Genomic DNA, 10,690 nt, shown 5'->3' with positions numbered 1-10,690 from the left:
CACTGGCTGAGCTCCTCGTTGGATGGCTTTTAGTTTAAAATTGAGTGACAGTTGACACATCTAATTTCTGAATGTTAAGAGGCATAAGAGCATAAGAGCTTGGAGCGCACCAGCTCTTAAACCTTCAGGGCCACCGTACTGCAGAGAACTTCCTCTACCATGTTCATAACTAAACGTGTGTAAATAAAAAGTAACCGCACAGGAACCACAAGTTTAGTAATAATGTTAAACATTTTATTTGCACACAATATTCAAGGTACGAAAAATTAATTTTGATTACACGCATAATAATATAATATACTCTATATGTACAAAAATACATTTTGATCTGAATGGACCATCTTGAATAAATTAAACAGTAATATCACGCTTATCCGATGAATGCCCGAGTCTGCAGAACCAAGCCCCCTCAAAATGCAAGGCAGCGGCCCTGGAGGTCAAAATGCATAATACATGAAGCTGGCTTTTGTCTTTTTTTCTTAAAGTCCTTTCACTGTATTGTCGGGACGCTCAAACCTCATTTTCATGCTCGTTTTACTTCATTAGAGTTCTACAAATTGTAAAATTGACTTTTCACCTCTCCTGAAAGCCCCAAATCAGCCCGTTTCTCTTCTTCTTTAGCTCCATTGTACTTAAAGACACTTAAAAGACTCACAGGTCACATTCAGGGGAATCAACAAGGAAGGTTTTGTGCAGATTAGAAAGTGCAAGAAGGGAAATAGTGAGAACTAAAAAAGACTGCTGTGAAGTCCCCTCAACTTCTGGACAGAGTAAATCTGATCTACATGGCACACAGTTGTACACACTGCACGGAAACTGAGGCACACACAGTCCTGTCTGCATGTGGAGCGCGTTGGACTGTCAGTCTGGGACACCGGGAGAATCTGCGGGAGGCCAACTCACAACAATTAACAATTCTTCCCGGCGCCTCAAATACCGCTAGTCGCCCCACATTTTCACTTTCACATTTTGGAGTCACATGCTCATTTGTAAGAGCAGAAAGTCCTGTTTGTGTAGTGGCAGGAACAGGTGCTTCACGCTGAGGTCACTAGGCGCACTAGGCGCTTAAGGCAGTGTCGGGATTGTCCGAAGTTCCGAACCTCGGCTCACAGTTAGCGGTACTGGCTGAAACAGGCGATGTTGTGCGCCAGCTCTGTGGGGAAGCTGTAGAGCGCCTCGCTGGCAGCCCCGTAGCAGTAGTCCTCGGAGGTGGCAGGGCTGCCGGGGCTGGAGGCGCACATAGACTGTGGCGACGAGGTCGAGATCCAGGAGCCGGCGTCGGAGCCTGGGCTGGGCGGGGCCGCGGCGCCCAGGAAGGAGGAGGGCAGCAGCATCTCCTTCCCTGACTTGTCCTGGGTCAGGTCTGCCAGCCGCAGGGTTTCGGTCAGCGCCCAGATGTAGTTGTTGGCGAAGCGCAGCGTCTCGATCTTGGTGAGCTTGGTGTCGTCCGGGAAGCTGGGCAGGATGCAGCGCAACTTGTCCAGCGCGTAGTTCAGGCTGTGCATGCGGTTGCGCTCGCGGTCGTTGGCCTTGACGCGCCGGTTCTTCTTGATGCTGTGCTGCACCGCCTCGTTCTTCACCCTGCAGCGGCCCCGCCGTGGCTTCTTCTCCGCCGCCTCGTCGGGCGCGGCTCCTGGGGTCTGCGCGGAGGGGCTCAGGTGCCCTGGAGACGGGGTGTGGAGGCTGCTGCTTCGGTCCTCCTCATCCGAGAGGCAGTAGGACATCTGGCTGGAGGTCTCGTAGTCGGAGTAGCTGCTCTCTGTCTTGAAAGACATGCTGTGGATGCAGAAAAAGGCAGCGATTAGTGAACAGCTCGCAACACATGAAAACAAACTATAATTAAGCCCTAAATATTCACTAGAAGTAGCAACAACCAAGGACCAGCTTGCCATTTAGTAGACCTTAAAGCACTAAGCCTGCTTTTTCTATAATGCATTGTTTATTAATATAAACAAATGCACATGCATATCTCTTCTGCCACCTGTCTGACTTTCTATGGTTCGGTAAGCCATCTATCTATCTATCTATCTATCTATCTATCTATCTATCTATCTATCTATCTATCTATCTATCTATCTATCTATCTATCTATCTATCTATCTATCTATCTATCTATCTATCTATCTATCTATCTATCTATCTATCTATCTATCTATCTATCTATCTATCTATCTATCTATCTATCTATCTATCTATCTATCTATCTATCTATCTATCTATCTATCTATCTATCTATCTATCTATCTATCTATCTATCTATCTATCTATCTATCTATCTTGATATTCCATCCAGCCATTCATCCATTGTCTGCAATATATGCAGTAGATATGTATACCAAAAGAAGCAGTGAAGGACTGGTGGGAATTGTAGGCACTGCTCGCACGCACGCACACACACACACACACACACACACGTGCACACACTACTGTGCTCCTTTATACTTACATTCTGATAAAGTCGTGCTGTCCGCCCAAGTTTTCTCCAAGTGCTCCCAGTGTGAGTCAGGCAGGCTTCAGATCTTGATGTCCCACAAGGGGCACGCGACTCCTCTTGTCTGCTAAGTGATCTCTGCTGCTGTCAGCTCGTGCGAGCAGTGAGTTTGGCACACGACCGGCCTCAGACACCTTATATACTCTGTAAAACAATAGCCCCCGGGACCCCCCTGCCCGGGACGGTGCATGAATGCAGGCCTCAGGTCTGCCCCGTGCTGCCCTCCACGCATTTGCATAATTCGTGTCTGTGCCCTCCCGGGAGCGTGCCTGTAATTACCCCGGCCAATGGCAGCGCGGGGCTCGTGTAGGCACGTGAGCTATCACAGAGCTAAGCCTACTTGTTTGAGCTTCATTAGTCTATTAAAGGAGGAAAAAAAGGGGCCACCACGTGACGAGCCTTGGGGCAGAGGCACACTCCCAAAAAAAGAAATCGGGGGTGGGAGTGTTGAAGATCCTGGAGCAGCTTAAAGTTCAATGATCCGCAACTTAGGAGAGCGGCGGCGGCAGGCACAGTGGGGCCCTCTTTTATGTTATACACGAACTTTCTGGAAGGTATCGCTCTCAGAGGTGAACCGAGCAGACGGCAGAGTGCAAGATGTGGACTCGAGAGCAACGGCGCACGCCGCACACCCGCCCTGCACCGTAGAGTAACGTGTGCACACCTGCTCTGCACTGAAGTAACGTGTGCACACGCGCTCTGCACCCCTGAGTAACAAGGGCACACCCGCTCTGCACCCGTGAGTAACGTAGGTACAAGCGCTCTGCACCCAAGAGTAACGTGTGCACACGCGCTCTGCACCCCTGAGTAACAAGGGCACACCCGCTCTGCACCCGTGAGTAACGTATATACACGCGCTCTGCACCCTAGAGTAACGTGTGCACACGCGCTCTGCACCCGTGAGTAACAAGGGCACACCCGCTCTTCACCCGTGAGTAACGTACCTACACGCGCTCTGCACCCTAGAGTAACGTGTGCACACGCGCTCTGCACCCCTGAGTAACAAGGGCACACCCGCTCTGCACCCGTGAGTAACGTATATACACGCGCTCTGCACCCTAGAGTAACGTGTGCACACGCGCTCTGCACCCCTGAGTAACAAGGGCACACCCGCTCTTCACCCGTGAGTAACGTACGTACATGCGCTCTGCACCCTAGAGTAACGTGTGCACACGCGCTCTGCACCCCTGAGTAACAAGGGCACACCCGCTCTGCACCCGTGAGTAACGTATGTACACCCACTCTGCACCCTGGAATAACGTGTGCACACCCGCTCTGCACCGAGTAACAAGGGCACACCCACTCCGCACCCTGGAGTAACGTGTGCACACGCGCTCTGCACCCCTGAGTAACGTGTGCACACGCGTTCTGCACCCCTGAGTAACAAGGGTACACGAGCTTTGCACTGCACACCCGCTGTGCACTCCAGAGGAACAGGTGCATACGCGCTACACATCTCAGAGCTACAGATCTGCACAAGAGCTACACTTCAGAGGAACAGATTACAGATGCGCAAGTGCTGTACACCGACCTCGGTCTTACGGGTCTACACACGATTTACACCTGAGAGGTACAGATGCACAGGTGTCGTGCATCTCGAAGGTACAGGTCCTCACAAGACCCACACACCTCAGAGGTACAGATGCACACGCACTTTACATTTGGAGCTACAGTTCCACACACGATATACACCTCAGAGGTACAAATGCACATGTGCTGGACATCTCAGAGCTACAGTTCCGCATAATGTCTACACCTAGGAGGTACAGACTTTCAAGGAAAATGTTGCGAGCTTAGTTTGTGTCTTGCATTTCGACGTGCAGATTTTGCGTTCACGTATAGTCTAGGGGCGCAGAGCTTGGTCGCACCTGGGACTGTATCCCGTAGGTGTTCCTTTGTGCTGGGCGCAGGTGTGCGACTGCACTTTCTAAAACTCGTTGATCTAAATGGGAACTTCTCCAAGTTCGTGCTTGCGATGCAGACAGCACGGCTTCAAACCAACATTATGCCGATTCCGAGCTGTGCAGTCAGTCTGATGCGCATGCACTGACAGAGGAACTGAAGAGTTTCAGAGAGGCTAGTCTTAGCCATCACTGAATAATGTGCAGCTGACAGCCAATCAAACGCAGCCGTAGTGTTTAAACAGAATGGAAGCCATAGGTCTGTTCTCCAGGTTAGCTCTTTTTTTTATTAGACCAGTGGGTAAAAGTTTCGGAAATGCACAGTAGGCTTCGCCACAACAGGTGTGTTCTGGGTGCCTGGGTTTTGGAGAAAGGGTTAGACGTGCGGCTGGCTTTGCCTAGCTGTGAGGTTTCACTCAAGACGGTGAAGCACGCAGCGGAAAAACACACCCACAAAGCGCTGCTGAATATCACCCAGCCAGCCAGTCCTGTGCACTCGGACACCCTCGTCTGCAATGATGTTGCTTTCTTCAGCCTGCGCGATGTCGCCTCCCTTTGTATTCAGCGCCACTGTATATAATATATTCGGTAGCAAACGTATATGTCAAAACATAGGCAATGTATGTCCCGCTTCGATAGCGAAGAGACTGTGGGGCAGATTTATGACGACTGGCGCATCCCTGCATATCAGCAGGGATGCGCCAGTTATTATGCGCCACAGCTGCGCCACCATGGATGCGCCGCATTTATAATGCGGCGCACCATGGGGCAAAAACGGCACAGATGCGTGACGCATCTGTGCCGAAAAGTGGCGCATTGCTGGAGTTGCGTCGCAAGCGCGACGCAGCTCCAGCAATGATCTGGGGGGCCCTATCTGTACAATGCTGCGTCAATCCTTACGCCTGCTTCAAGCAGGCGCAGGGTTTTGACGCAGCATGGGCCTAAAAGTGACTGAGTGAAATCTTGTAGATTTCACTCAGCCACTTTTAGGAGGCATTCCTGCGCCGGAACGCCCCCACCTGCCCTGGAACGCCTACATGTGGCGCAGGGCTTTACAACGTGACGCATCTGGGAGATGCGTCACGTTTGTAAATGCCCCGCACCATGGCGCAGGATTTGCGCCGCTGCTGCGTCACAAAAGTGACGCAACGGCGGCGCAAAAGTGCCGCAAGTGCAACATAAATCTGCCCCTGTATTTTACACAGCTCACCCAACACGTTTCCTCCCCTGCTGCTTGTCATGCGTCACATTAAAGCCCCGCTTCTCGCTGGCCCAAGCAAAACCACATCTTATGGTGTAATAGTCTCTCTGAAGGTATGCATATTATGCGTGATGGGATGGGGGAATTTAAAGGGTGCAGAGAAGTGGGACACTGGGAGAAATCTTTTTCAAGTAGTGTGCGGGAGCACGTTACTTACACCAAAACTGTCCTCTAATACTTGTAAATATAAGGAGAATACCAGATAGGTTACCTACACACAGGGCTTTAAGTGGGCCGGGTCCTGCCCGTACTGGCAGTACTAAACAGCTGGTGACGAGACGGGTGCCTAGCGGGCTCTCCATTGTTGCCCTCACCCTCAGGGTGAAAAAAAAATCTTAACTCTGCTGCAGTACCACCCTTCACTGCCTTTTTTTAGTTCAAGAGATCTTTATTAAATCGTAAACAGGTGTCAATACAGAGTACAACCTGAAAACCACACAGTAAAATATCCAGCATAAACATATTTATAAAAACACGAATCAGACTCATAAATATCAATGTAAAAGATACAAGTAACAGCTGAAAACTGAGAACTAATGAAATATAGGAAAAGAAAAGAAAAAAAATGGGAACATTTAGGGGATCAGGGAGGTTTGGGAACTTCTTGCTGTAATGGTTTTGGCTGAGAAAACTTTTGAGCACTGACATCAAGAAACAGTGTAACAGGTGACCATAAGTCCAAACGTTTCGTTGCCATTGTTAGAGGATAAACAAAAGCAGTGTCCAACCTATGTTTGTGGCAAACGTTATACCACCAAGCTCTATATTAAATTTTTGTAAAGTCTTTCCAATTTATAGTGATTTGCTGAAAAGCAACAGCTAATAACAAATCAATAATTTTAACATTAAACGTCACGTTTTCCCATACAGGTGAAAGACTTCCTAAGAAAACATTGGTAAAGGAAAAAGGAAACTTAGTATCAGAAATTAAATTGATTTGAGCCCAAACTTGTTTCCAGAAATTGCAAACAAAATCACAAGAGAACAGCATATGAAACAAATCAGCCTTTGGAGATGAACATGTCCAACATATATCAGAAACAGTGGAATGACATTTGTTTAAAACATGTGGTGACAATAAAAGTCTATTATAAGCAAAAAACAGTGTTTGTGTTATATTTGCCGCCCTAGAAGATTTGCGTAATTTAGTCCATAAGTTCCTCCAAAGAGGGATTGGCCAAGAAGTCTGAAAGTCCTGTTCTCACGCTACCTCAATGGTGGACTTCTGTCTGGGAATTGCCACACTCCGTAGAAATTTATAAATAATGGAAGCTTTGGGTGATTGTTTTAATATGGTAGAGAGTTGTGAGCAGTAATCAGCATTATTTGACTGAACAGGAACATTAGATAATTGAGTGTAGGTGTTCATTACGGTTTCTTTTAAGAGACTGCATTTAGTGGTAAATGAAGTGGGCAAGTTAAAAGTTTGGCTAAGTGTAGAAAAGGATAAGAAAACTGAATGAGAAAATAACTGATGAACCCAAATCAATCCTCTCCAAGTTTTCCAATAAAACGTTTTATTGCGGATAAGCAGAGTCTTATTATACCAAATAGTAGAATTAAGAAAGGAGTCGATAGTATGTAGTTGAGGAGAAGATGGTGGTCGGAGAAGTTTAGAAGTCAACTTTATTTAAGGGATGGAAAGGGACTGCGGTTTGTTTGAAAAAGAGAGATATTCTCGGAAGGAGAAAGGAGATAAGAAGAGATTTTCAACCCGAGTCCACAAAGGGCGGTCTTCTGTAGGCTCAAGCAACCAGAAGGACGCCGGGCGCAAAAGAAACGCTTTCTGATATCATCGGAAGTCTGAAAAGTTGACTCCACCTTCATCTTTAGAGCGCATTAGCCTTTGCAAAGACATTCTAGGTTTTTTATTATTCCACAGGAAGGAGGAGAGGACCGAGTTGATTTTATGAAATAGTTTAACAGGAATTGGGAGCGGTATATTAGATATAGTGTATAAACCTATGGGTGTCAACATCATTTTAATCGCGTCTAAACGTCCCCACCAAGATAGATAAAGAGGATGCCATTTAGTAGCAAGGTCTGTGAGCTTTTGAATACATTTATTCAAATATAAATTAACTGTGTCGGAAGTGCTGGAAGTGATGTGAAGGCCCAAATATTTAATATGATTTGGACTCCATGTGAAATTGGAGGCGATGTAGTCTGGCTTGAAAGTATATTTGGTTAAAGGTAAAATTTCGCATTTGTCATTATTTAACTTATAACCAGAAATAAGGGAGTATGTTTGGACTTCAGCTAGAAAAGCGGGAACTGATTCATGAGGATCAGATATAAAAAGCAAAATGTCATCAGCGTAAGCTGCAAGCTTGATATGAGAGTCAGTTGTTCTGAAACCATGTATATGTGTATTCTGGCGAAGTTTGGAGAGAAAAGGTTCTAAGGCCAAATTAAACAAGAAGGGAGATAATGGACATCCTTGACGTACTCCTCTACCTAAATCAAAAAAGGAGGAGACCATACCATTGGCGTAAACTGCAGCCCGGGGGTTGGAATAAAGATGAGAAACCAAAGAAATAAAATTAGGACCAAAACCAAACCACTTAAGAGTATAAAACAGGTAGGTCCACTCTACCCTGTCAAACGCTTTCTCCACATCTAAAGCAATTGCAGCTAGGAAGTGCTACAAGCATGAAACTTTGGACAGGATATTAAAAAGAAGTCGAGTGTTGTCCGTAATGAAACGGCCCTTAACAAAGCCAGACTGTTCTTTCCCTAATAAATGTGGTAAGTAGGAATCTAATCTAATAGCTAATGCCTTTGAAACATTTTTGTAATCAATATTGACCAGTGAAATAGGTCTATAGTTTTTACAGAACTTAGGATCCTTACCATCCTTAGGAATAAGACAAATATGTGCTTCTGAGAAGGAACCTGAAGAATTGTTGGAGGAGGTGAAAAAGCCTATTAAAGAATATAACTTAGGTATAAGGAGTTTGGAAAAGTGTGAATAAAACTCCACCGTGAAGCCATCTGGACCAGGTGCTTTATCCCCTTTGAGATGTTGTACTGCAGACAATAACTCCTGCTGTGTAATATCTGACTCTAAGGAGGACAAGTCTGGAGAAGAGAGCTGAGGTTTTGGTATGTTAGAAAAGAAATGTGCTAAGGACTGTTCGGTGGGGTGTGTTTCGGATGAATATAAAGATTTGTAAAAGAGAGAGAATTCACTTAAAATTGCAGCGTCTTTAAAATTTAGGTTCAAGTCATTATCAAAGATTGATTCTATATTTAATTTGTTCTGCCTCGTCTTTAAGTAATTAGCTAGTATCTGGCCAGCCTTATTTTTACCGCTGTAAAATTTAGCACTAGACTTTAACAAATATAGTGAAGCGTCAACAGTCGATTGTTTGTTAAATCGCATCTTAGCATTTATGAGAGCGCGAGGTATAATAGGAGTGTTCCAGCCGTTTAATTTCGTGGAGAAGATTCTTAGTTCATGCGCGGCTGGACCTACGTTGCTTGGCCACAAAACCAATAATGAAGTCTCTCGCTGAAGCCTTGTAAGCATCCCATATGATTGAAAATGGGATCTGTTCCGTATGATTTAGTTCGAAATATTCGTTAGATAAATTAATAAAGGAAGTAGTAAATTCAGGGTTTAAAAGAAGAGCGTTATTAAATCTCTATCTTTTAGGGAGTGAGGATTTGGGCAAAATATCAAAACCGATTGAAACAGGAGCATGACCCGAAATTAAAATAGGGCCGATATCTGCATTTGTTAGCGTTTGTGATATGTGGTGAGAAACAAAAATATAATCAATCCTAGACTGAGTGTGGTGAGTGGGGGAGTAAAAGGTATATTCCCTGGTAAGCTGATTACACAGTCGCCAAGCATCTAGAAGTTTATGTTGGGTTATGGTATGAACAAAGGACTTATGCGGTTTGTTGGGGACAAAAGGAACTTTAGAGTTCCTGTCAATAAAAGGGTCAAAAACCTGGTTGCAATCACCTGCTAATATAAAATTATCTTCAATTGAATGTGTAATCTGTTTAGCCAATGTAGACCAAAAAGAGGGGTCACCACTGGTAGGGGCATAAACATTAAGAAGAGAAACTGGAACACCTTTTAAGAGCAATTTTAACAAATAACCATCTGCCATCAGTGTCCAGCTCTTGGGATAGAAGTGAAAGTGAAAGTGACTTGTGGCAAAGTAACATAACACCATTACGTTTCCCATCCCCCGGAGATGCAAAAACATTCCCCACCCACCCTTTGCTTAATTTTAGTGATTCAGTAGCTGTAAGATGAGTCTCTTGTAAAAATACCAAGTCAGCATTTAGTTTGGCTAAATTAGTAAGGACTCTTTGTCTTTTGATAGGCGAATTTAAACCCCTAACATTCCATGAAATGATCTTCAATGACATAAATAATCAGAAACAAAATATAGCAAAACTGTAAGAAGAACATCTGATTCATTGTAACAATATTGTAGAATATTAAAAAAAGTAGAAAGAATTGGAAAAAAAACAGAAGAGTAAATGCAAGGTGTTGCAAAGCCATCCTGTGCCCTGGGCACCCCCAACTTTTTGCTGACTGGAACTGGTGGTAACTGACTCTGACTGACCCTGGGCTCTGCCTAACCAGGCCCAGGGCCAGTGCCAAGCTGAAAGGAACACATTAGATTTATATAATAGGGCAGGGGATTGAAACTACCTAGCGGTCCCCAGTATCCTGGGGCATGGCAGATTAGAGGCCAGCAGCTTTTCTGCACTTGCATGTGTGCTCTGCTGAAGCCTGGGGTCAGTTTAAAACCAGCCCTGGTTGCCAGGACTGCTTTTAAAAAGTAAAGAGCTGCTCAAATTCGACTTTGATGCTAGAAAACCTGGTTAAGGACGATCTGCAATATTTCTGCAGATTCAGAACCCCTAAAGTCTCCCTTAGTTGCACAGGGGGTGGGGGTCCTGTAGAGATTAGGGAAATACTTATAAAATATGTTTTTATAAGCCCTGGTGCTAGAAAACTGACCCAAGTCATTTTCCCCATTGCAAACCTCATGGCCCATAGGTTAACAT

General features: G+C 45.4%; 1 protein-coding gene across 1 annotated transcript; it reads right to left on the bottom strand.

Moving 5' to 3' along the window:
- Positions 1-233: 233 nt before the first annotated feature.
- Positions 234-2,609, bottom strand: NEUROG1 (neurogenin 1). Its single transcript, XM_085614463.1, has 2 exons — positions 2,447-2,609; positions 234-1,776 (listed from the first exon to the last, which is right to left on the bottom strand). The coding sequence occupies exon 2, from the start codon at positions 1,773-1,775 to the stop codon at positions 1,113-1,115; it is 663 nt and encodes a 220-aa protein (XP_085470589.1). The 5' UTR covers position 1,776; positions 2,447-2,609; the 3' UTR covers positions 234-1,112.
- Positions 2,610-10,690: the final 8,081 nt, after the last annotated feature.

Source organism: Triturus cristatus, chromosome 7, assembly GCF_964204655.1.
Source record: "Triturus cristatus chromosome 7, aTriCri1.1, whole genome shotgun sequence".
NCBI classification, from domain to species: Eukaryota; Metazoa; Chordata; class Amphibia; order Caudata; family Salamandridae; genus Triturus; species Triturus cristatus.
Note: the sequence above shows the minus strand (reverse complement) of the source record. Positions and strands in the feature narration are given on the sequence as shown.

Coding starts and splice junctions, on each gene's coding strand:
- NEUROG1 (XM_085614463.1), bottom strand. CDS start 1,775: ATGTCTTTCAAGACAGAGAGCAGCTACTCCGACTACGAGACCTCCAGC.